This window comes from Phaethon aethereus (genome assembly GCF_964289735.1).
Source record: "Phaethon aethereus genome assembly, chromosome: 4".
Taxonomy (NCBI): Eukaryota; Metazoa; Chordata; class Aves; order Phaethontiformes; family Phaethontidae; genus Phaethon; species Phaethon aethereus.
This window is the reverse complement of record NC_138578.1, coordinates 36,021,753-36,048,293: the sequence shown is the minus strand read 5'-3', so window position 1 is coordinate 36,048,293 and position 26,541 is coordinate 36,021,753. Positions and strand designations below refer to the sequence as shown.

Below are 26,541 nucleotides of genomic sequence, written 5' to 3'. Positions count from 1 at the left end.
CAGTTCATGCAAGGGCTTTGATGGCTTTCTGTGCCTCTTATCAGCAATTTCATAAGACATTTTCACAGGCTTTTGTCTCTTTATACTTAGTTTTGCTCAAAAAGGTTTTCAAAATGTGAATATATTTTTAAGAAACATGTCAAAGTGTAGGGATCGGAAAGGGATTGTGGGAACCTAGAGGCATTGTAGGAAACTAATTTGATCAGGAAATTATTTAAAATGGAAGCAAACTAATTGCGGATAATCTGAGTAATAGACATTGCTGTTCTGGCTTTGTTTGTTGGGGTAAGAAGTTTTTTCCTGAAAAGTGGCCCTAAGGGCAGGCAGACCTCTCCCCACATCCATCAAGGGACAGAGTTCTTGGAGGAAGAGCCCTTCTCCTTTCCATCAGTGTGATGGATAGGCCTGAGCAAACTTATACCCAAATCTGGGATGGCCAGAAAATGGGAAGACTATTCCAGTACCATTGCATCCCTAGAGCCGAAGCCCCTGGATGCTGCTCCCCCCACAGTAGCAGGGAAAGGGGAAGAGGTACATAAGTAAGGAGGGCCAGGAAGAAGGAGCTAAAAAATTGCAATGTGGGTGAAAATACAGTAATAGCCTGTACTTTTATTAAAAGATCAAGTTTCGAGCCAATGTCTTCATTTTATGGGACTCCCTTTTTTTTTCCTCTAATTTTTTTTTTTTCCTTTTTGTTTCCTTTTTTAACTTTCAGACTTCAGCAATACATTATGTTTGTGGAGACAGTGGTTGAGAAACAGCAAAGTCCAGGTCATTTTTTTAGTCGCTAGCTGTCAAATTTTATCGAACGTCCAGAAGTCTGCCTGGAGAGTGGTGGAGTTGATCCTGCAGTAACACTGTTGCTGTCTGAAGGTTGCAATCTCCTTGGATTCTCCTTCTGAAAGCACCAATGCCAAGTGTTAAAAAACAAACAAACAAACAAACAAAAAAATATCTGCCTTTAAAGCTCAGACTTAAGCAGCTGTGGCTATTAAAACTCCTGGCAGTCAGGATTTCCTTCTTTTTCAATCTGCGGATCCCTTTTTGGAGAAGGGCTCTTCTGACATTGCAGGGGAGGTCCACCAGCTGTTTGAGTGGCAGCAGCAGTCTGCCTGCCCCTTGGTAGTTTAATTCCTGTCTATACTAGGATAGCTTGCACTTCACTGAGCAGCAGACAGGTCAGGACACTTGGCAGAAGGTTGGGAGACAAAGGCAGCAGGCTGTGGGGAGCGGAATCGCCAATCTGAAACTTAAAAAAAAAAAAAAAAAAAAAATCATGCAACTTTAGAGGCAAAGCTTTTAGCAATGTTCTTGCATTATTAATAGACTTGACAAAGTAAGAACGATAAAATGTCCAAACCTGGGAAAACTGCCGTCAACCATGGCTTGGTTCCTGTTGATCTTAAAAGTGCCAAAGAACCTCTACCACACCAAACCGTGATGAAGATATTTAGCATCAGCATCATTGCACAGGGCCTGCCCTTCTGCCGTAGGCGGGTAAGTCTGAAAGTCTTTAAAACCTGAATTTTGATCACTTGGCTTGTAGCTCAGTGCTTTGTCATGGTGCATTCATTCCATGAGGAAATACTTACATCTGTATTATCTCTTCACTCAGGGTGCCATAGAGGAGCCCTTGGGTCATTTATTTCAATAATTCTTGTGCTTTAATTAAATTAAAATGCGTACATGTTGCCTTAGCTATTACTCATTTAAAGGGACATACCAGAGATTCTTTTATACTTGTAAACCACCTACACGAAAACAAATGCTGTACAAAATAGGTACATTCATAAATGCATATTCTGCTTTTATTCACTCTTTTAGGTGATGTATTTAGTCTGGAGTAAAACCCATTGAACGCAGTTCTGAATTGCATTGGCACATGCGACTTTTTGGATACTAAAGTAGAGAATTTAGAAATGTTAAACTAATTAATATTTAAATGTTTTTATTAAGAATTCTTAAAATATTATTTTAATAGTTTTGTAACTCAGTAATGGAGATAACATTTTTGCTGTTACAGAAAATAAAAATAGCATGTTACTATGTGGAGGTTGCGATATAGTTTATATATAGACAATCCTAGCCTGACAAACTATCACGGGTCTTATGCTACAGCTTCTGGAACTATATGAATAAAGTGACTCTTAAAGCACACTCTATGAGTTAAAAAAAAAAAAAGTCTTTTAAATTTCATTCTCTTTAATACACAGTTTTCAATAAAAAGTGAGTATTTTCAAATCAGCTTACATCATTATTTTGTTACTCAGTTTGCATACAGCTGAGCTCATATTTTTAAAGGTAAAATTAATTTTTCTTCTTTATTACTCTTTGGACTTTTTTCAGTGAATTTACAAATAAATTTATTCCTCTTAATGGATTTTCCCAACATTACTTTCAGTTTTCTATTGCTGCTGAATAAATACTATTTCCATTTATTGATGCAAGTCTTAAAATCTAGCTCAGCATTTGTAAATCTGCTGGTTTTCCTTGAATGTCAACATACTCCTTTTTAGTGAACTTAGTTAAATCACAGGCAGACTTTTAAATTTGACAAGATCACAGTTGGAAAGCTTGATTTCTTTTTACTATGTTGCTTCGAATGTCTGAGAATGTTTCTTATATGTAAAAGGTATATGGCATGTGTTGAAAGCTAGCAACATAATATCAACCTGCGGCAATGCAAAAATTTATATACATCTATATATACATGACTGTTTAATATTGGATCATGTGCATTTCAGAAGAGTATTTTTTTTTTCTGAAATTAGGTATTATGTGTCGGCTCAACATTGAATAGGAACATTTCATAGGGTTGAAGGTGATAAAGTAACCGTCTATATTTTAATAAATAAATGTGTGTTCAAATTTTTTATATGATTTGAGAACTGCTTGAAAATAAGCATTTGAAATATGTTTGGATAGTCTTAGTTCCGCATAGTATATAGCATAGAAGATGTTTAGTAGATACATTTCACAAGTCTTTTTGTAGCTATATTAATACATTATATTGTTGGAACTTCAATGCTGATGATTTATGTGTTTTCTGTAATGAGAAGTGTGGTCACACATTAACTTATCACAAATACGAAAAAATAATTTCTAAAGCACTTCTCTGAAGACTCCATTGTTCCAAAATGACCACAATCTATCTCGGTTGTCCTGTCCTACACCACGTTCAAGCAGTCAGTTTAATCACTCAGAGGTTTTAGGTCTAGGAGGGTTTAAGAAGCTGTTCAGCATCTAGTTTTCTTTTGGCGTTAGGACAAAGGAGGAGATTAAGAAATGCTGTAAATGTATGTTTTACCAGCTAAGCTATCGCCAATCTATTTAAGTTTCTCTTGTCTTCTGAAACGAATAATTCTTGGTATGATGGCTGCTGATAGTGGAAAAGATTAGAGCTCCGCCTTTAGTCTCATGCCTTGCACCACTCTAAGCCTGCACGTATCTCATAACGATTACCATATTGGGTTCCTTCCATGCTAACATGCGTAGGTTGCATACAAGATCTAAATTTTCATTTCCGCATATTAAAAAAAAACCACCACACCTAATTTTGAATATCAACAGATGAGAGAATCAATACTTTTGTTATGTAGATTTATCATTTTATTAAGCTTAGCAAGAACAAAAATAAGTATTTTCATGTAAAATATGAGTTCTGACATAGTCTTCACCAATATGCAACTCTCAATTTTTTTTTTCTTAATTCTACTTTTCACTTAAGTAATGCATTGAATTATTTATCATTTAATGTTCAGACCTAAACTTGATGCACTTTAGAACATGGGCTGCAGTTTGCTTCTAGGTTATTGGATTGGTAATATGTCAATACCAACTGTTTTCTGGCAAGTGTATGATTGGGCCATTCAAACTCTGACCTGACTGAAAGATTATTGACCTTCTCCTTGTTTGAACTAATTTCTTCCTCTCCTTAAATGTACATTAAACCAAGCAAAACATCTTTAAAATGTGTACTATGATCCTTGGGAGTAAAAATACTTCCGTTATGAGAGCTGACAATTCCTAGCTTCTGCATCCTCTGCATTAGTTATACTGAGCTTCTATCAAGAAGTGCCCTATAAATGGTCACAGGATTTAATAGTTTGCCCTTGCGCATCTTGTCAATTTGCTCATGTAGTTAAAACACTTGTCTGCAATACTACTAAGCTGAATCCAGTTTAAAATAGTATTACTTAGTATTCTTTGTGTTGCACTTGAGAATAACTTCAGTGCATAGCTCTAAAAGTACTGTGCTTACACAATAAACGTATATATTCCTTCAAAGCTGTCACTGAAAACGTTGATGCAGTATCATCAAATGTAGACATAACCATGGTCGTCTTTAGCTGTTAACATATCTTTTGTAGGCACTGAAGCAGATTTTGCAGTATAATGTGAAGAAGCAATGAATGCCTTTCAACTAGTATGCACTTCAAGTATCAGATATCATTTAGCTCTTCAGTGCGATGTAACTGCAGCTGATCATTGAACATACTTAGAAGATAGTCATGCATGTCACGTATCTTCCAAAATCAAGTGCTGTATTTTGTTTGCCATGGTAAATAGTTTCAGTTGACAAAAAATTGGTCTCTTAAGGAATTATGTGATTTTTTTTTTCCCTTAGACTGCTCTTAAGCCACTAACAGTAGAAGTGTTTTTCCTTCTGAACTGTTACAATTCTTAACTATTTCAAAAGCTGTATTTTAAAAATGGATTTCTTCCCTCTTTTGTTTTCCATGTTTTTTCTTGAAAATTCCAGTATTTGTGCTCATGGAGGTTGCTGTATAACAATTTCATCACATCGAATATATGTTTTTAAGAAGTGCTAATAAGCTGGAGAATTTGTGAAAATGCCTTGTTTACTTGCAGCATTCCTTCATTTCAAGTGGCTTAAAGCAGCACTGAATTGTTATAAAGCAGGAGTTTCAGTGTGCACCCTGTGGTATCCCAAGCTAGAAAAGTCAAGATAATAAATGTATCCATTTTCAGTGCCCATGCTCTCAGACATGCCAAAGATTCTGTTATACTGTACTGTTTTGTGAGAAAAGTTTTCCTATATATGTGTATGCTTCACCCTTAAAATGTTATCAGACCAGATTTTGGCAATTCATCAACTTAGTTGAACAATTAAATGCTTCCCTCTGTAGGATGTCTTTGTGTGTTAGGTACACACGGGATAAAGCATTTAAGCATTGATATATATACCAGCCTGTATTTTTTATATATAAGAGCATCCACTGCATTACATACGGTATTGGTCTATTTGTTACTACAGTAGAGCACTTGGAACAAGACTCCAGTTCCTTTTCCTTCCTCTGGTTTACTGGTATGCTAATAATTTATTTGAAATACTACTAATGTGTCTTATGGGTGAACATCTTCACTTATTTGGACTTGTTTCTTTATCCATTCATTTCTGTCTTAAAACAACCCAAACACCTTTTTTATTGTCAGTCAAATCTATGTAAATGCTTGCACCAGCAGTTTAACCACATAGTCCATCCATTCAGTTTTTCAGCGAAATGTAGTTCTGAGTTTTTCTGCAACAAATCATATTTCTTGCTTGAGTACAGCACATTATTTCATGGATGGTAGTAAGAAGTTACTTAATGGACAAAAATCTATTTAGCTTTCTCTGAATTGGTATATCCTCCCATCTTACACTTTCCTGTATTTCAGCTAACTTTGGATCAGGTCCTGAGTAATACGAAAAAGAACTAAGCTATTTTCCTCTTAAATACAAAATGAAAAAAATTATCTCTCTTTCCCCTTGGAATTTCTTAACGTTTGGTAGGAAGAGACTGCCATAAGAGCATAAAGAAAAAATGCGTAGAAATGTGCAGGTGTATGTGCATGCATATATATATGTAGATGTGTGTAGTTTTTTAACTTAAAATTTAAGGGACTCTTGAGAGTTTGTCACTGGACAAATCTGAGCACTCCTACACATCTGCATCTTCAACAAGAGACCTTCTGGTTCTGGGCTTTGTGGCAGGGAACTTGCATTATAGCCACTGATGGTAAGAAGCCTCTTCAAGTGGCTCTCAGAAATACGTTTCTTTCAAAGCTGGTTTAGCCTTTACTTTGAATTCCCTTGTTTGTGTTAGAATTTGTCACCCGAATGGAATTACACATCATGGACTGATCAGTTGGTATCTACCTGAAAGGGAGTTTCTTCTTGTCCCCTATGCTTGTTTCTCATAAAGGAATGTGTCCATTGCTCTGCATATCCAAATATTCCCAATAAAGCCAGCCTTACAGAGGTATCTACCTGAAAGGGAGTTTCTTCTTGTCCCCTATGCTTGTTTCTCATAAAGGAGTGTGTCCATTGCTCTGCGTATCCAAATATTCGCAATAAAGCCAGCCTTACAGAGGTTTTACTTTTCACTGTTAAACTTATAAATTGTAGTGTTTGTTTTCTTGGTTTTATTATTTTTGGAGTTTCAGTTTTGGAAGATCTTTGGAATGAAACAGAAGTAGGAATGAAACTTCAGAGATCCAGCAGAAGGAAGTTCACTGGAAAGGCAGATGGTTTTAAGTGGAAAGAAAGGAATACTGAAAAGTTACAGAAATGAGCAAGACCTAAGTCTTGTGTAACACTCTGCCTAGAGGGTAACTCCTCTTAGAAGATAATCTTAAATAATGAACTGTTTCCTTTCTTTTTTTAAGTGTATGCAGTATCCACTCTGAATCTGCTTTTCCCATGCCTTTCATCTCCTCTCACAAGGGGAATAAAAGTTCTTCCTGTGTGAGGCGATAGCCTTGAAGAAAAGCACTGTTACTTATTTTCTCAACGTGGAGCAGAGACAGACTAAAAATTATCTTCTTCGCCCTTCTTTTTTCCCTTCTTTCTGTAATTATATCTTTCATTTTTCTTATAAACCTGTTGACTCTGTACTGTACTTGAGAGGGAATAAAACAGGAATAACAGAAGTAGAAAAAGAAGTGGACAGATCCTAAATTATCTGGTCAGCTCAAGGTGGAGTGGTTCTACCTGACTCGGCTGAAGAGCCTGGTGGTCTCCCAGGCTATGCTTACAAGAGGTTTTCCAAGCCATACCAAAATCCATCTTTTTTTTTTTTTTTTTAAACCTCAAAACCAGGGATACAGTCAGATGTAGCCAGTGTTTATGGCTCTGTACAACTAGATACAGGCAGAAGTATGCTTCTATCCACCCTTCACCTTCTATGGGGTGTTACAGAAGGTCTGGGCTTAAGATAGCCATTTGTAGGAAGGAGCACTTAGTTTGCTGCACAGCAGCTGTTTCCTGTGTCCCCTGGAAGAAAGAAAATTGCCAGCTAAACTGTGCATACCTAGTCCAACCTGCTGTACTGGGCCAAAAATACTTGGGCAACCTCTGACAACTTGCTTGGGTTTTTTTAGGGGTGATGGTGTTTGTGTTTTGGTGTTTTTTTTCTTCTCCAAATCTCCACTGCAACACATGTCATAGCACTCCTAGAGGCTGCTTTTTCAGAATATTCAGTGATCCTCTGTCACCATACCGACTCTTTGAGAAACACTTTTAGATTTAAATTGTTCTACCTGTTTCTAGCCAAGATAAAAGCAGCAATCGGAAACTCATTTATATTTAACGCTAGCTAAAATGTTTTTCTTTGTGGTTTTGATGCATTTAAATCTTCCATTGCTCGTGCAATGAGCAGTGCTGTCCGTTACAGACGGATGCACGGGTGCAGACACTAAAAGCATGTTCCCACTCTTTTGCAGTCAGTCACTTCCCTTCAGGAGGTGTCAGAAGGAAGGTTGCCTGGGCAATTTTACTCCTTTGTGCCCAATTGTTTAGATGTCTTTAGGAACTGTTACTGTTATTCACGTTGAGCTATTCAAACATGCTGCATTGACTTTGTGAAAGCTCTTTACCTTCTTAAAGACTGTTTTATCGTCTGGAGCTGTGGAGCTTATAGCATCCAGCAGAAGAAAAGAGGGAATGGGAGACAGCAGTGATGCCATAAACTGACCCAGCTGCCTCTTTGCTGATTGATCGTGCTGGAGGGGAACTCATGAAATGTGTAATTAAATACTTCATTTATTGCTCTGCAACCTAATTGCCCTATCCGTGCATCTCCTTTTTCTCTTTTTGCAGTCCCTTGTATCACTAAGTAAACACGTTTTGTCCTTCTGCGACAAATGAAGCCATGTTCGTTTCCTGAACAGATCTCTCAGGTATGGGGAAAGGATCCTTTGTGAGGAAAAAATGCTCTGCCGTGTCATGACTATCTCTTAATACATAAAGAGGGCAGATTAATTTTAACTGGCAATCTTTGTTCTGCCGTTCCCCAGATCTTGAGTGGATGTCGAACTGAACTAGAATGACACCCAGACAAGTCAGGGTTGTAGCATTAGCATCTTGCTCCCTGATCTCTGCCACTTATCACAACCAGTTGATTTTTCATTATGATGAACCATTACTGTCAGGGAATGATGGTTTTGCCAGTTTAAATAGTTTCACTCCTCAGAGCGAAGATCCCATCTCATTCCTAGTTTCACTTCTTGGTTTGTGTTTTTCTTCCAAACTCTGTCTGAAGCTCTGGTCTGCTCTATCTCCCTCGCCCTTCACGTAGTTTTGGACTGCTAATTCTTCTTTCTCCCCATAGCTTCTCATTGATATTCATCCTCTGTTAAAAGTTGGCCTCTTTTTCCCCTCTCTCCCTTTGCCCTCTTTCAAGCTCCTGTTACACGTACTTATCTTCGTTTCATGATAAAATTGTTTGGAAATACAGTTTTGCATAGGGACAACAGCAGTATCTTTCTAAATTCTATTCAGGTATTTTATGATGTTACACAGTTGTTTGAAAAGGCAAGAAAAGAACACTGGAGTTGACATGACTTTTCCCTTTTCTTTCTTTTCAGTCAAGGAATTATATACTTCTTACTTGTTGTGTTCCTTAAAATGTTTTTGAGTAACCAGTTTGATTGCAAAGTTTCTTGGTAAGAGGATAGAGATGGTTGCAGATCATTTGTGTATTCATGTGCACTTTGATTACGTTTCAGAAAAACTTCTCTAGTGACTCGTCTCTCAAATGGACATGATTTTAATAATTTTAAAATACACAATCCATGAAGTAGGGTAATGATTTTTCTTAAAAATTCAGATGGTAATTTAAAACTGTACTAGGTTTTTAATATGCTGCAAATATACATGTTTATGAAAGAGAAGTGCTGGTTATGTATGTCATATGAAAATGTTGTTCCTGTGCGAGAAGATGATACAGTAAATCTGTTTTTAATAACTTAGCTACTACCATAACATTTTGTAGCAGTAAGTCAAACATTGTAAAATCTTTGTATGGTGTTTTTCATTAGTTTTGTAGATCATATTCTACTCTATTGCAAGACCACCAAAGATACACTGACCCTAAAGGGAGGAGAGAAGGAGGAGTTAAAATGCATAAATTATACTAAAAGTCTAAATATATTCTTCCCTTATGAATTATCTGAGTTGAGCAATACTTCCTTAACACAACTTATTTTATACTTAGTGTCAAAGGAACTCATAACACTTGGTAAATGCTAATGTATTAAACTTCTTTGTGCTAGGGAAATGTTTTTGTTTTACAGGGAATAGTATAATAATGTGGCAAAGACAGCATATGTTTTGTGTTGTAATTAGTAAAACATTATTCTTTCCGCTGTTTCAGATGGTTCATTATTTCAGATAGTTTATTAAGCTTGTCTATGCTGCATTGCTTTGCGTATGCAAGGTAGTAGATAGAATTTTATTTGTAAATCGCAAAAAAGAGGCAACTTGTATATAGAAGACTCAGGCAGGTAAAATACTTATTTTAGGAACCTGTAATATGTAAATACATGCAAATTTGAGACAGGATATTTTAATATGTGTACCTTCCTGTGGAATTTCTAAAATTGCGTTTGATACTGGTTTCTGTAGTCAGCATATATTTCAGTTTATAATGTAGCTAGTGTATAATGAAGGTAACCAGTTTTAGCATACTGCTCTTACACGTGGGATCCTTCCTAATGATTTAGATGGCCCCATTTATATATACAGACATGGGTTTAAAAAGTATACTTTTATTTACAAATATTCCTATTCATACGATAATAATGTTGTCCGAAATGGTGTATGCGAAATTGTCCCTGCACAGAGAGCTTATGTCTTGCAGAGATGAAAGACGGAAGACAAAATGGAAATAGAAACATAAGGTGTTGTTAGCTGCTAGAAACAGAAAATTGATCCTTGGCTCATAGGCCAGGAGTGTGTAGGTGACACTATACTGCTCTGTTTCTAAGGATACTCTCTCAACAGAATTTTACTTTCTGAAAATTGAAAAAGAACAACAGAGGAGATGCTACAAAGGTATTTTTGATAGGTTTTTAGGGCCTTTTTTTTTCTATTTACCCCGTGTTTAGATAGACTTACTACTATACTTAAACAGTTAAGATTTTGTTGCCCTAAGTCAGTCTGCATGATAGTGTTCTGTAAGTAAAAATGGCAGTCTCTTCCAAAGCATGTTGCTATTAATAAACCCTAACACAAGATTATTTCTCGTGATAACAGCAGCAGCTGGCAAGAATGTTTGCAGTTTTAACATATTTGCAGCACTACTACATTCCATCTTGCATTTCTCCTGTGGTTCATTGTCAGTGAAAATTTAGACTGAATTCTTACCATGAATTTCTTCATGGCCTCTCAGTCTTTCTTTCTTTTGCCTCCCTTTCTTCAAATCCTGTCTAGATACCAAGCAATCAAACAAGTCCTCTACTGTCTAGTGCCTGTTCTGTCCACATAGCTTTTTTAAAGCATCTCTCTTTCCTGCCTTTTTACACCCACAATGTTCCTGTCCTTTGCCTCTCCGCTTCTGCTGTGTGCAGTTCTTGGAAGCCCTTCCTGCCCACGCACCTCCTTTAATGAAACGAGGAATTATCTGTAGCCGGCTAGTCTAATATTTCCGAATGGAACCAGCTAAGCCATCAGGTTGAAGAAATAGAAAAATTCAGCTGCTACAGCATCTATTAATTAAATTTTTAAATACATGCAATTAGGTTTAAGTATAATAGATGAAGTATTAAAATATTACATATTAATAAATTTCCACTTCTTACTCTAGCTTTATTATCTTCTGGCAGATAATAAACTCTTATAGTTGGTACCAATTCTCTTCGCCTGAATAGCATCCACCATCGGTGCTTGTACACCTTTCTTTTTTGGGAGGAATGCGTTTGTTTTAAACAATAATAATCTTCTGTTTCATGTATTAGACATGTACGTTTGCCATTTAATTGCAGTTTCCATTCACACTGATGCAAGAAATAGGTAAGATTATCTAACAGACACTGCTCGTGTCAAAAAACTAATCGTACAAGTTAAAGAAAGCGAGGCTACATCACCTCTTTAGCCTATGTCAGGATCTATGGTGACTGTGCTATTTCTGACCGAGATTCATCTAATGGTGTAAAATTGCTTCTGATAGAAATTGTTAGTTTTCTCCTAATGTTTGAAATATCATTATGTGTTGAGGTCACTTTACACTACAAAAATTTGACACTAATTGCAATTAATGTGAGGGCTGAAATTAATTTCCAGATTTATTGAGGACATACGTCCATAGCAGTACTTCCTCACTTTAGAAATAAAATGGATTAGAATAATAACAGCAGCTATTTTGGCCGGTGCCTAAATTGCATGTAATGCTATGTGGATTAAAATTACAAAAGTGGATTAGTTTTAGGGTTGGTTTGTTGAGGTTTTTAAGATACCCCTTCCCCCTCAGAGGTTAGAGAAAGTTTGTTATAATTTTTTGTTATTCCATTTAATTGTCAAATTAGTTTGCTGTATATTTCTTTTAGTTTCTTCTCTGCTTCTGTTTTCTTGTTGTATCACAAGCTGATCATCATGGGGGAAAACTTCAGTGAGTTGTAGCCATTTGCTCCCAGAAGATGACGAGGAGGCAGCTTGAACCGCCTGGTACCAAGCTGCGTGAGCGATCGTGGGTTGTTTCCATGAGATCTGTTGGCATAACGAAAGGTAGCTTTCCAAACGGCTTGCATATTGCCCTGCCTTACTGCGTGAAATTTCTTTGGAACGTCTGATTAATGTGGATCATTTTCTGGACCTGGCACCACCTCGGTTTATTACATCTGTTCAACCTGTCTTCCTCGGTTTGTCCTGTGCATTCCCGTGAAGGGTTGTATCCAGATGCAGCTGTCTTGCAGGCACAGTACTAAGCCCTGCACCAGTCTTGAGATTTCTGGGAAGGCATCCAAACTTCTGAGAGGGTCAAGAGGAAATAGTTTCCTGTTCTGAAGTGGTGGCCCATTTTAATTTGAGCACACAAGTGAATGTTTTAAATGTCCAGAAATACTGCATATTTGTCTGTTTATGGCCATGTTTAGCAGGTTCAGCCTTACTTCTCTCAATTTAGGAAAAGTTTGTATCAGAAGTGACCTATTCTTTCTTGTGTGTGGAGAAAGTAAATGCTTGAAGACATCTAAGGCATCCTCAGGGAATTATTTCATTCCTGAAAACATGGCAGTGAGGAGAGGCGGGTGTGGAAACCTTTGCCTCCCCCCCACACACTCACCCCGACTTCTCTCTTTCTCTCTTCCTGATACAGAGGGAAACCTGCAGTGAAAATTCTCACTGGTCACTGAAGTGCAGGAATATTAAAAACCATAATTTGCACCTCTCTCCGCTAATTTGGAGTGCCTTTCTGACATGGGGGCCTAATTTATCGAAACAGGCAGCATTGGCAGCTCCTTGCATTGGACACGTAGACCATATGAATTTGTAATTGCTGAAATTTTTCAGCATATTCATTGGGCTTCAGTAGACAATTTATGTCCCCTGAGGTTATTCAGATATAGTTACCCAGTCTTGATAGGTACTGCAAGCCTAATAAAACTAATCTTTCAAGAGAGATCTGTGTTTATTTGCTCTTAGCATTGTCTTTCTTTCGTGTATGTATGTTGACATAAAAATTGAGGCATGTTATTTAGTAATTGGCCCCAAGGCCTATTTTCTTGGTGATTTTAAGATTTGTAATGCAGATTTGCACTACGTAAGCATGAACAATGTTAGTGAGCAAAAAACATTTAAATTGAACTGTCCTCTCTATGAAGAGATAACTGTAGTCTTCACGATACATTTGTAAATTTTTTTTACATAGCTTAACAAGTGTATGCATAATGTACAGTATTTGTATATTTACGTATTTGGAAGAAGGTAAATAGAATCCTTTTTGCAAACATACTTGCGTTGACACACATCAAACCTCAGTGGGGTGAAACTTAAGACAGAATTATTGGAAAAAAAAAAAAAGTCATTTAAACTATTTGCCAATGTTTCTCGAATTTAAATTTCAGATTGCCTGTGTCTTAGAGTTGTTCTACGTTTTTACGTAGCCTTCAGAACCATAAAGTTAGGACACCTATTTGCATTTTCGTGCAAGAAATTTCTTGCTGTGAGGTGACATAGGACACACACTGTGTTCTTAGTCCATTTTTTCTGTATTCCTGTAATGTAGCACAAATGTGAAGTTTTGATGTCTCTTTACTAGGAGTTTTAACTTCTTTACAGAGTTTTGAGAAATACTTAATGTTTTGATGGTATGTGGACATACAGGGAATGAATATTCTGTGGAGTCTTGAGACTAAACTGTTGAAAACCTGAGGTATTGCTTTTTTTTTTAAGCTTATTAGGAGACTAATTTGGGGGAAAAGAGGAAGGAGGTGATTGAGAAAGGGAATTAAATAAAAACATTGGGACTTCAAAAAGGCTGTATTCCTATATACATGTCTCCAATGTAATTTTCTAAAACAAGTACTGAAATTAAGGGGAAAAATAATTATTGCTGCAAAGTAGCCAATAAAATGAAAGCAATTGAATAAATAATCTTTTCCTAAATATGGCCCCCTCTGTATTGTATGTACCTTAAGAGAATATTGTCCAACTATTTAATTCCAATCTTTAAATTAGCTCAGCATTATCGATAATCTTTTTAAATTTCTCTTAAAGAACAAAAAAATCAGTATGCATTCCCGTAGAGAGGACATACAAATGTATGTTGCCTTTGAAGAATCAAAGTGACAGATATTGGATGTGGCATTCCAAAGCATGTAGTGACATGGATCACAAAGCTGTTGCCCTGTTAAAAACTTAATACATGCAACCATCTTTGTATTTGTAAAAGAATGTTAGTTCCCATTTAGGAATATGCTAAAAACCTTTCTGAACTTCTGAATTCCTTTGACAGTACTTGTGAACTTCATGGTCAATTTTTAAAATGCAATATATAACTTTCATTCTGTAGCATGCGGTATTAAAGCTAGTAAGTAATTGCTTCCTTTCTTCTTCCATTCAGAATTGGGGAGTCATAGCATCTCGTTGTCTAATATTACTTAACAAAAATCCTCAGAATACGTACACAGATACAGATGCTGTTCTTTCAGGGAGAGTTTTAAGATTTCCTTCTAGCTTCTTGCCAATAAGTAGCAGCAGTGGTGCTTCCTAAAACTCTGCCCTTGGTTATGTGTCTGTATCGCAGATGTTACAAAAACCATATCGAACACAAAGGCTTTATCTGGCCTGTTTTAGGTGTGCCTTCATTAAGGGTTTTCACAAATAGACAAATTAGCAAATTTACTAGTATTGTCCAACAGATCAAACCTTAAGTTCTTCCTTTTTCATTTTTCTTCCCCTTTATATTCTCTTATATTGTAGCTTTAAAGTAATCAGATTTTTTTCAGTATAAATAAGAGCTTGATTTTCAATAGGAAAAATATTAAATGGGAAAAACCTTGCATATTGTCTTTTAATGTATTACAAATAAGGAAACTTTTATTTTCTTTTTCCGGTCCTTTGCCCCTCACATCTTAATAATAATGAAATAAAAAATTTTCCTGGCTTACCTTCAGTATGCAGTTTCTATTCTGTACACACAAGAACCAAGGTGTAGTTGTAAGCAGTAGCTTTATAAATAAATCTGGAATTAAGATACTCTTGCTTTATGTCCTTCCTTTCCTTGTTTCTTTCACCTCACGGATGGCTGCTGTCATAGTCTCCAAATTTTCAAACAGCTGCTGCTAAGAACCCCTGTCTTTCCTTGCTTGACTTGGAAAAGCAGGAGTGGTTTCTGTCCTGTTAAATCCAAATGGAAAAAATACTTGTATTGAATGCTGGCCACATGTCAGGTTGCAACAAGTAAGAGTGGGAGATGATACAGAAAAGGTGTTTCAAGAACTGGACACTCATGATGTTCTGACTAGTCCCTGGTCTAGAAGGCATCTAGCACAAAGCCAAAGGCAGCCAAGACAACTCCATCCTGTCCTAATCCTGTTGGGAATAATATAATTTCCACTGAGCAGGGAAACCTCTTGAAGGTCCTGTGATCCCTTCTACTTTTCTCTTCTGTCAAGTTTCCATACTAGCGAGGCTTTAGGAATGTATTTGGTTTTGTGGATGTAAAATTCAGTTGTTGCATTGGTGTAGCTTGCTTATTAATAAATAGTCTCAAAAGGAAATCTTGCTCAGATTTTGCTGTCCTGTTTTAGGTAGAATTGTATATATTTCTTTACGAAGTATGATAAGAAATTTTCAATACATAAATGGAAGTGGGGATAAATGAAATTAACCTATTTCGTGTGATATACATATATATTTATATATTTATTTTGGAATGGGGAAAAATTGTCTGGGATAGATGAATCTTTCTGAAAGAGAAGTTTTGCTTCTGAAAATGTGTTTACCTTACTAGGTCCAATTAGTCAGTAGTCATTCAATCAAGATTTAGAGAAAGACAGTTTTTCCGTACAGAAGTTTGCAGATGACACCAAGCTGAGTGGTGCAGCCTTTTTTTTCATAAAAATACAAAAATCCCTAAATCTGATTCTCATCTGAAAGCAAAATTGGAAGTGGTCAGAAGCATTTTGATAGATTACTGTAAATAATTTGAGATATTCAGCTAATCTACAGATGCAACTTGAGCTGTACTTTGTGTGGTCTTAATGCAGTGATTTAGTTTCTTTGCAAGGGTTGCTTGAAGGGAAATGACATTTTCTGTTTCTCTGGTGGATGCTTCAAATTCAGAGACTACTTAGCAATAGTATGGTTATCACAGGGTGGAGAGAGCCAGGCAGTGCTACACCAGTCCCAGGCTTGTGTCGTAGATACAGCATTGCTTCGTTGGCTGCAAAAGACATGAGATACACAGAAAGTGAGACTGACAAAAGACAGAACAGAAATATAAGGTGCTATAGTTCCAAGCAGCCAGAGCTGTATTGCTAAAAATGTGCCTGTTTCTGTGTATGCATGTCAGCAAAATAGAAAATTTTTGTAGTGACAGAACGTATTGAAGTGGGGTTTTTTTAGTACTCCCAGGGTGGCGGTCCCAGTTGACAAGAACTTTACATCATTTTAGAAAGTGACACTGTAGATTATACAATGAAGTCTCTTGAACAAGAATATATTCTTGAGAAAGAATATGTCAGGACTTGTTGGAGAATCCATTCATTTCATAAAAAGAATACCTGACACCGAATGTTGGACAGCCAAACTATGCCATAGTTCCTTTTTTAATCTCGTTTTATGCCTTGCTTGCAGAGTCAAAGCTGGTTTGGTTGTAGTTGCAGAGATCTGACCTCTAGGTGCCACCAGTATGATAGAAATACAACCCCCTGTTCTTAATCAGAAACCTTCAATTGACCTGATGCTGAAGTTGTACTTAGCAACCCCCTTCACAGAGGAGAAACCCCCAAAGAGGTCGTGGTGGTTGCCGTGAGTGCCAGCTTCACTTCAAAGCTCAGAATGTGTGTTTTAAGGGAAAGATCCTGTATAGTCCGGTGACTGACACTTCTGTGTTAAAAAAAAACAAAAACAAAAACAAAAACCAACCAAACAAAAAAACCAAACATATGACTAGGCAGAGGAGAAAATAAAATACGTAATGGCCCAGATATTGTCACTGAAACAACTGTAATAACTGTTCTCAAGATTTATTATAAAACAACTATCTTGTCTTTTAAGTCCTCTTGTTTCTACTTGCATGTAGTCAGAAGAGAAATTGAATTTCACTTTTCCATTGTTAGTAGAGAATACTTTGGATATTATCTTTATGGTTATGGAAAAATGGATTTTTGCTATACCTAGCATGTCATTATTTATGATCATCTGTTATTAGAAACTATTTCTTTTAATAGTTTGTTAGTGAGCGGATGCCCTACCCTGACCTTGATGAAGTAGCTGTGTAAGAAGTCCTTGTAAGCCAGATTCTTAAATACATAGTATATGTGTAAACACACAAAGCTACAATAATAATAATGTAGTAAAATCTGATTGGGAGGTGCTGTAAATTCAAAAAACGGGAGATAGTCTTTAAGTGTCTGTTTTACCATGATTGTGAAGAATGCAAATTACACTGAAGTTTGAAGTCTCACTGCATAAATTTCCAAAACATTGTTCAGAGAACCATTTTGCAACCTTTTTCATAACTGTTGATAATCCAATTTAATTTTTCCTCTTCCTCCTTGAAAAAATTGTGCTTGTATGCAGGTGATTTGATTAGTCTAATAGACATGGGTTTAGTCTATGATAAAACTTGTTATCAACACACTCTGCTAAGCTAGATGGAATTTTTTTTTTTAGGCTGAGACAGACATTTGTGATGTTCTTGTGAACTATAGCATGTCTAAAATGTCCCATGGATTTAGTAAAGAACACACAGAGGGAAGAACTCCAGTGTGCCATTTATTTAGAGTTACAATATCAATGTAATGGACAGAATAGATTTAGGGTATTTTATAAGCAAAAGAGTTTTCTAAGGCACATTTTCTACTTAAGGCTTACGTAAGATAATGCTTGTCTTACGTACCATGTGAACGTTTGTAGCATGTGAAATATTGTGAGCATAAATTTTTGAAGTGGCAAATTTTGGCATTTTAGTGGTTTTAAAAATATATTTGCCTCTGTGCAATATAATAGTTTGTCTTGTGGTCTCATTGTGTGCCCTGTTTTGTTTTCATAATGAAAAATATAATTTTGGATCACAATGACATTCAGTAAGGTGCTTGTCATCTTGCACCTCTTTTATGCCAATTTATCATATTGTAGGAAGGGCTAGGAGGAGCTGCACGTTCTTGTTCAGGCTTGAGACGTATATCATAATACTGGGGAAATCTCCAAGTTACTGCAGTAGTCTTTCCTACAAAGACCAGTTTCTTAAGGAAAAAGCTGAATTTCTCCCTTTTCTAATACCGAAATCTGGACTAAAAAGAGTGAGAACCTAATTTTTGCCATTTATTTCTAGATTTTATGGATTTTTCTGCAGAAAAGTCATCCATGAATCTTTGGAGATGAAAATATGTTAGGTAGTTTATCTGAACAATTGGTATGAACATGCGTATTTTTTCCTGTTAACACAAATGAGTAATATACTTTATTCTAAATTAGCAACAGATTTATCCAAGCAGGTCTGGATAGAAATGCTAACTATAACATATAGTCCAACATGCAACCAGACACTAAGAAACTTCTTTATTAATGTAATAAATTTACTCATATCATGCTTTGCTCCTCTTATTTTTTTGGCTACTGACTGTTTTGAAGTGCAAGCAAGCTACAGCTATTGAAATAGAAAATAGCTTCTTATACTTTTGTCTTGCCACATATCTGTAGAACATACAGAAAAGTAATACCTACTGTTATTCCTTTATTTTTTTTTCTTCAGAACAGAATCACAAAATCTTGTTGTCTTTTATGTAGTTTAAGAACAGTATGAAGATTGGACTAGTGTGCCTTGATTTCTCAAAATTAGTATTCAGTTAGAAACTGAATAGCTCTGCTGCATTGGAGAGATAGAAAATACAGATTTACTCACACTAGAAAATAAATTATAATATATTTCTTGCTTTTGTATTTGATTTAAGTTCATGCTTTCGAAAAGGCTGAGATTAAACGGGCAAGAAGGTTATCCAAAACTAATAACATTAGTAATGAAGAGAGGGGAAGAAAGTGGAGGGGGGGATGAGGGTTTATGCATTACAAGATTGAATTATTTATGAATAAAGTTCACCTTCCCCATAGTAAAGGTTTTTGAGTTGTGTGGATGTGCCATGTGCTTGTGAAATACTGTGTGCTTATAGTTATTAGGTATTTACTTGCAAACCAAATGAAGAGGCCAGGTGCCTCATTTTTTGTGTAATTTTCTAGTTATGTTTTCCTAGAAAACATAGAAATGATCTATGGCTTTACATTTATATTTTGGCCAGAAGTGTAAATGTATACTTTTAAAATTTTTTTTTTAATTGTTCTCAAAATATAGTCTTTACGAGAAGGTTACATCAACAAAGCAGTGACAAATTAAGAAACTGTTAGATTACTCTTTGGAAAACATTATTCCTGACTTAATGAAAGTCTTGCTTAATTCTTTTATATATACAGTGGACTTGTCTGCCTACTGCATGTGCTGATGTTACTCTGAGGGATGTGCCTTGTGGAGATATGGGACATCTTTTTTTCATCCAATCTAAAGTTTCTGACTGATGTTCTACTTAACGTTACCTGAAACAAAAACTTATACACCAATCAAAACAGCAATTTTAACATTAAATTACAAGCAAAATATCAATTTAATTTTAAATCTGAAGAAACAGGACATGTGGAGGAAAAGTATTTAAAAAGTTCAGGCAATCTGTAAGAAGTATGAAATAGCTTAGATAGTCATAAACAATTTCTCATGCTGTTAAGAGTTGATTCTGATGGAAGCTTTATTGTTCTACTCTTAATGTAAAACTTCTTGTTTTAAGTTAAGATTATCCATTTTAGTATGTGGGGTTTTTTGTTTGTTTTGGGTTTTTTTTCCCAAGAGAAATGTTAAATTTCACTGAATTGGTTCTGTTCTTAAATTATAATCCACCATGTAATCAAGGTGGAAAATGGATACCTTTTTTAAGAGAAAGGACTAACTATGAATATCAAAGTAAAAAAAAGTGGGTTTCCCACTAAAGTAAAAGTTTAATTTTTATTATAATTCCCTTCCATTGTCTGTATGATGAAGGGGCTGTCATATATAAAAATTTAAGAAAATTACAGTTTAACATAGTTACCATGTTAATTTTCAGTGAATTCTTTCACATGCAGCTTGTTGTTTCTGTAGTGGACGTGAAGGGGCAGTGTAGTGCTGTTTCTAAATCTTTCTCTATTTTCATCTTCAATCTGTTCTGGAAGATCACGGTTTGAAATATCACTTTATTTGTTGTGTATATGTGCATTATTGTAAGGCAAGTATGTTAATCATTTTAAGTTAAGGAAATATCCTAGAAATGTCAATACAGTTAAGATCATTCTTGTTTGAAATGAGTCACTGTCTTCTCCTTGATACTGTTTATACTCATGAATATAGATGATATTCAGTATTTTTTCAAGACTGTTAGCATTTAAAGGTTTCTATGTGCTAGAAGCATGTGAAGAGTATGGACAAGTGCTTGCAAAGTACAGCTAGGCTTCAAGTACAATGGATATCAACAAAGCAACTTTAATATTTTTTTGTTTGTTTGTTTTTAAGCTTTGGATATTAAAGTACATTTGAAGTACATTTTCCTTGTTAATGGCAGCTATTAAGTATTCAAAAAACGTGTAGACATGGCACTTCAGGGCATGGTTTAGTGGGCGTGGTGATGTTGGGTTGATGGTAGGACCTGATGATCTTAAAGGTTTTTTCCAACCTTAATGATTCTGTGATTACTTGAGACTCTGCAGAACTGAATTACTGGAGACACCTGATATATTTTTCTCGACTAGAATAAGTTGGTATCCAAAGCAGGCACTGTGTCAGTGTCTCTTGAAACGACCATCACAAACAGAAGGGTCATCATCTTGGGATGTATGGTGTGAAACAATCATTACAGATACAAGACTTAGCTATAAGGAAGAAAGTTTTTACAGTGAGGGTGGTAAGGCACTTGGGGCAGGTTGCCCAGAGAAGTTGTGGGTGCCCCATCATTGGACGTGTTCAAGGTCAAGTTGGATGGGGCTTTTAGCAACCTGATCTAGGTTAAGATGTCCCTGCCCATAACGGGGGGGCAGACTTGATGGTTTTTAAAGGTCCCTTCCAACCCAAACCTTTCTGTGATTATTTCTGATGTCACTTTTATCAACAGAGCCAACATTCACTCCAGTCTTGGCTTATGACAGTGTTCTGCTTGGGGTAGTTGGTATTCTGTCCAACTGACACAATGATGAAGATTTTGATGTTAAAGTTTAGGAATGAGTGGGTGTAGCTCTGCCAGTTTCAGCGGCAAGCTTTTTCTTGCATACTGTGCCATATTTTTGAATTTTTTTGTAGGCAACTTTGGTTTTGTTCTGTGAGTGTCTAATTTTGTTTCTAAGTAGTAAAATACTGAATTTTAGAAGATTGCATACTCAACATTCATATGAAACTTGCACCTTTCAGGTTCAAATCTTCCAGAATGAGTGGGGCTTTCCTTGTTCATTGACCCTGCTTAAGCACCCCAGTCTGTGTATCAGGACCATAGTCTGAAAAGGTAAATAATGATCTTGAGAAGCTCAGGCTACTTTGAAGATTACAAGCAAGGCAAAGCTGGGTTAGTAGCATAGCAAATACCATCTAGATACACCACTTCTGTACTATCATATTTCTTCCTCCTGGAGTGCTGATGAGCTGAAGAAATGCATATATCAGGAAAGAACCAAAGTCATTTTGGCAAATAATTTTTCCATTGATAAAATATTGTACCTTCTCTTATAATAAAATACTTTCATTTACTTAGTGTTTTTAAGCAAACAGTTTTCATCCTGGTGCATATTAAACAATTCAGAGAACAGATTAAAAAATAAGAACTAAGAGTGATATGATAATTTTTAAGTACAGAAAATTATGGGAACCACTGATAATTTTAATGACTGATAATAAATATACAGACTGAATATGAACACTTTCAGTCAATAAGTGGTTTATGATTAATTAATCATTAGTTAATATTTTCTGCATCTGTGTTAAAAATGTCTGTTACCTGTTTTGTCTTTCAGTAAGCTTTCTATTGATTCTTTAAGGTGCTTAAAATATGAAAAATGTTTTTAAATGTGTGCTAGAATTGCCCAGGAAAGATCAAAGTACACGTTCTTTAACTTAAATTCAATAAATTTGACCTACATTACAATTGGAAATTAGGTGGAGACTTCCAGTGAACTGTAATAGTGGGGTTTTTCTTCCATTTATTAAAGGTTTATGATAGACATGAGCAATAAAAATGTCATTTGAGAATGCCATTGTATAGCCGCATGACAAGCTCTTTCATGCCCTGAGAAAATTGCTTTCTTTTTTTTTTTTGTTTATTCTGTGATCACCAGTGAAATGCAACCAGTAACATAGCCAATTTTGTATGTGTGTTCTGTTTAACTTTCTAAGTGTGATGTACAAAGGTTAAAAGATTATGTGTGCTTTCTTAGAAACTGTGTTATGATGACCTTAGAGGTAAATGTATCTTTTTGCCCCTAGCTGGGGGGGGTCTTACTCTTTGCTACTTTTAGAATCAATATAGTGTTTTTATTGCAGTATGTCTTACTAGATGAATTTTTGAAAAATATCTTATTAGCCTTACTTGTCACAAAAGACAAATGTTAGGATGCTGAGGGATTGAAACAGAAGGCTTTTAAATTAGGAGTTAAAAAACCCCAAACCCTACGTATCAAACTTTTGACAGAGCTCTTGTTTGGGCAGTGTCAATACACCATCTTTTCCTATGCTTTTCTTAGAAAGCCTTTGGCTCCAGCTCTTCAAAAGCAACAGTAACACTCTGGATGCCACTGGGAAGCCACAAACAAGAAAGAAGTCATGTATTTTCACATCAGCTTTATGTGTCAAACTGGCATACATCTTTCACATCTGCCAGTAGATTATGTGTGCAATTTCAAGTGTAAAAGTGCATGTGCAATTTTTAGACTTTATGCAAATGGTTTTTATTTAATTAGCTACTTGCATAAACAAATAGTCAACTGCGTGCCGCGTATGCATGTCGGCTGAATGCAGAGGTTATGCGCAGATTTTCTTAAAAGCAAGTGTCTTCTGCTCACTGCTTAAAAAGCTTTTAAGTGTCTGGAGGGTAGCATGAGTGTTGTCAGCATTTTAAAAAATGGCTTTACAAAAATGGTTAGGCTGAGAGTCTATTATGCAACAAGTTAATAGATAATATGGTGCTTGTTGGTCACACATGCTGAAAGTACCAGAAACTGAAGTTGGAGAAGTGTGTTCCTGTTCTTAAGGACTTCCCCCACCCCCAGCCGATGGAGAGATTTGTTAATGAATGGAAAACTTTCATTAACAAGTTGCCGCCTTTAAAAACTAATTGAACTTGCAAATGATCAGAATAGCGTTTGGCATATCATTAGTACGCGAGGAATAAGCCTTAGAAAATTTGAAGAATCGGTTCATGCAGTTCAACAAAAGTACTTTAGAATTTGGGCTTTTCTTTGGTAGCTTGTGCCCCTTTGGTCTCTTTTCATTTTCTTGCTATCTGTGCAGACCCTTTACTTTTTTTTTCCCAAACCTCCCCCCACCCCTGTTCAATAGCTAATCTGCTAAATTCATGCTACAACTGCTTCATTGAGTGGAAGCGTTGTTCTGCCTGCTTCGTACCAGCTTTGTTACTGTGCAGTATTTTTCAGCTGTTTGTGCTCATTACCATACAGCTGGTATTTAGAGGAGAGAGGGAAGCAGGCAGAAGCTTTACTGTCTGCAAGTATAAGAAGCTCTTTTGCAAATGGGGTACTGGCAGATGGGATATGTGTTTAAACGGGTTTTGCTGATAACAGACTGCATTAAAAATCATTCTGAGAAAGTCTAAGGTCAGGCCCATGAATTCAGAACTTGAGAGGTATTCAGCTTTTGGAAGACCTTTATAGAATATTAATTAACCCTGGTCCATGAAAGTGAGAAATGGATTGTGTGCAGAAATGTTAGATATTGTCCTGCTGCCCCTGCTTTATGGTTCATTTGCTTTAGCATCTCCTGATTTAGGTTGTGGGGTTTTAAAAAAACAATGGGATTGTATTCTGTGTTTGTGATCAGGGCAGTTGCCAAAACGAGTGAACAAACAGTGAAAACCCAGATCTCATGAAAGGAAAAATAATTTCCCTTTTGATGTTGCGACTGAACTTCACATTATGTACAATTACATAAATCTTTGCCAGAAGCGAACCCTTTACATATACACGGAAATTGATTCTCTTGCTAGCAATATGGATAGTACTGCCCTGGCTGAGATGATCTGAAGGGATAATTGAACAAAGTTTGTGTCTGGAGCTGATATGTCTTCTACCAGATCTATGATCATAGCTGGGAAGGGGGGGGACAAGCTTTTGGGCATACGGGTGGCTCTGCCAGGCCTGAAGTGGAAGCAGGAACTTTTGAGGCTAAGTGCAAGCTGAGAACAGGTGTTCTGCATTTAGACATACATGTTAATCATTTACTGTCTGAAATACAAGGTAATTGGTATGTGCTAGCAGAGCTCTGCATGGGTCTAGTGCATGGCCCTTGTAACAGGATCATCAAATTCCTAGCTTCCTCCTGGAATTCGGTGCATTTTGTGCAGTGCTCCGAGCCCCTTGGGGCACCCAGGGGTGACTAAGCAGTCGCCTCGCACAGATGGAGCCCTCTGACAGCTGATGAAGGATGGAAACACTAGTGGGTTAACATTTCTTAGAGTACCCACGCTGTCTGTGACACTCTCAATCCTAAACCTCCAGGAAGAGCTACAAAATTCTTTCCAAAGCATTGAACCTAGGAAGATAAAGCCATAGATTCAATAGAGGTGTTGATTTCATGGTGTGTTATAATCTTTTTTTCCCCTTGTTTCACCCCTTTCTTTCCCATTGGAGACAAACTGCATTACTGACACTACCCTTTCTGCTTGGTGGGAACCAGAAAGTTTTAGGTGCGTATCTAAAAGCAGACCAGATGGTCTGAGAAGCATACCTGAAACCCTTTCAGCTCAACTTCTTGCTCTTCTCCCCTTCCCCCCACCCCAACTATATTACTTGGAGTAGTGGAAGATAGTGCCTCTACCCACAAACTTTGCTTTTCTGGTAATATGGAGGTATGCTGTATTTGTGGATGTTGGTCCTGCAGCGCAGCAAACTATGGTAGTTCCTAAAGCCAATGCCTGGAAGTCAGAAGACAAGCTCTGATTCCAAACCTGCTAACAAATGTTTGTACAATGCAGGCCAGATTTTTGTGTTCTGGAGAGAGGAAATCCAAGTTGAGATGCTTCTTACCTACTTAACTATTTGCTCAGAGTTTTATTTCACAAATAGTTACAAAGCATCCAGAGATTTTCAAGAACAGCACTGTTCAGCTGCAAAATACCATTGCTGCTTTATAGTGTGAGCTACATATGTGGAAAATGTGATGCAAAGACTTTGGCTTTGAATGAGTTAGAGTGATCATGTTTAAAATGGTACTGATAAAATTGAAGATTAAGGTGAGGCTTTCTATGTGTTTTCAGTTGCAAGTTAAATGCTGTTCACTGGTTAGCTTTCCCAGTTTAAGCGTATTCACTCTGTACTTGGCAAGAATGAAGTGCAGAATTTGGTAACTGCAATTCGTTGAAGTTCTTTAAGAATTCTAATAAATTATATTTGATTCAATGTGTATTGCAGTACAGCCAAAAAAGTGATGGCCAAAGTGAGGCCCTGTTGTGATAGCTGGCATACCCCTGAGATACCAGCAGTAGTTCCTCTCCATCCCCTGAGTTTATAAACTCTAGCACTATGCTTTTGCACATCTGTCTTAAAATACAGTTACACAAAAGTACAAGAAGAGGTTAGGTACAGCTGCCATTTTCTGGATCCAGCTTTGCTGGCTGGAGGCTTTAATTGCACACCTCTGCCTTCAACCCACCCTCCTCCTTTCTCCCTCTTTTCCCAGTACTGCTGCTCTGCCAGAATTTGTTTCCTCCCTTCAGCTTTGCTGGCAAATGGATCCTGTAAATGCTCGAACTTGCTTTAGGCAAAATTAGTTAAGTTTAAAAGGCTATCAAAAGTGATCTAAGCTACCTGGAAAATCTTTTGCATGAAGGAGATGAAAGAGCAGCAGAGCTCTAAGGTCAGTAACCTCTTGCAGAAAGGTGGTAGAATACCCGGGGGTAAAACGTCTTTAACTGGCCAGGTTGTTCAGAGCGAACATCTATCCATGGCGCGTGTCGAGCAGATGTAAGCATTTCTGTCACCGTAAATGCCCTCCTACGACTGCTTGTGCTAGTATCGCTACTTTGATTAAAAATCACATGCTGGGGGTTGTAGACGGACATTCACTTGGCTGAAATCCACGCCACTGGAAACCTTCATCTTCCCCGTAGCTGGTTGCTATTGCCCCTTTGGTGGTGGTTATGGCCTCACTAGAGCCAGCAGAGCTCCCACACCGGCTGTGGGGCAATCAGCCAGAAAAGCTTAGCCGATTTAAACAGGCGATTTGCGCTAACCCAGCTAATTTTGCCTAAAGTGGATTTAAAAACTCTCCTATGGATTGTTCCTTTGGTTCTGCAGTGGGGACA

General features: G+C 36.8%; 1 protein-coding gene across 2 annotated transcripts in view; it reads left to right on the top strand.

The window, feature by feature from the left end:
- FBXW7 (F-box and WD repeat domain containing 7) overlaps window positions 1–26,541 on the top strand; it is a 106,812-nt gene that overhangs the window by 21,138 nt on the left and 59,133 nt on the right. Inside the window, exon 1 of one of the 2 annotated variants that reach the window (XM_081999534.1) lies at window positions 520–1,497. The exons of the other annotated variant lie outside the window; for it this stretch is intronic. Coding sequence (XP_081855660.1) covers window positions 1,351–1,497 — 147 coding nt within the window. The 5' untranslated portion in view covers window positions 520–1,350. Of the gene's footprint in view, window positions 1–519; window positions 1,498–26,541 lie in introns of those variants that run through there. 2 annotated transcript variants of the gene reach the window in all.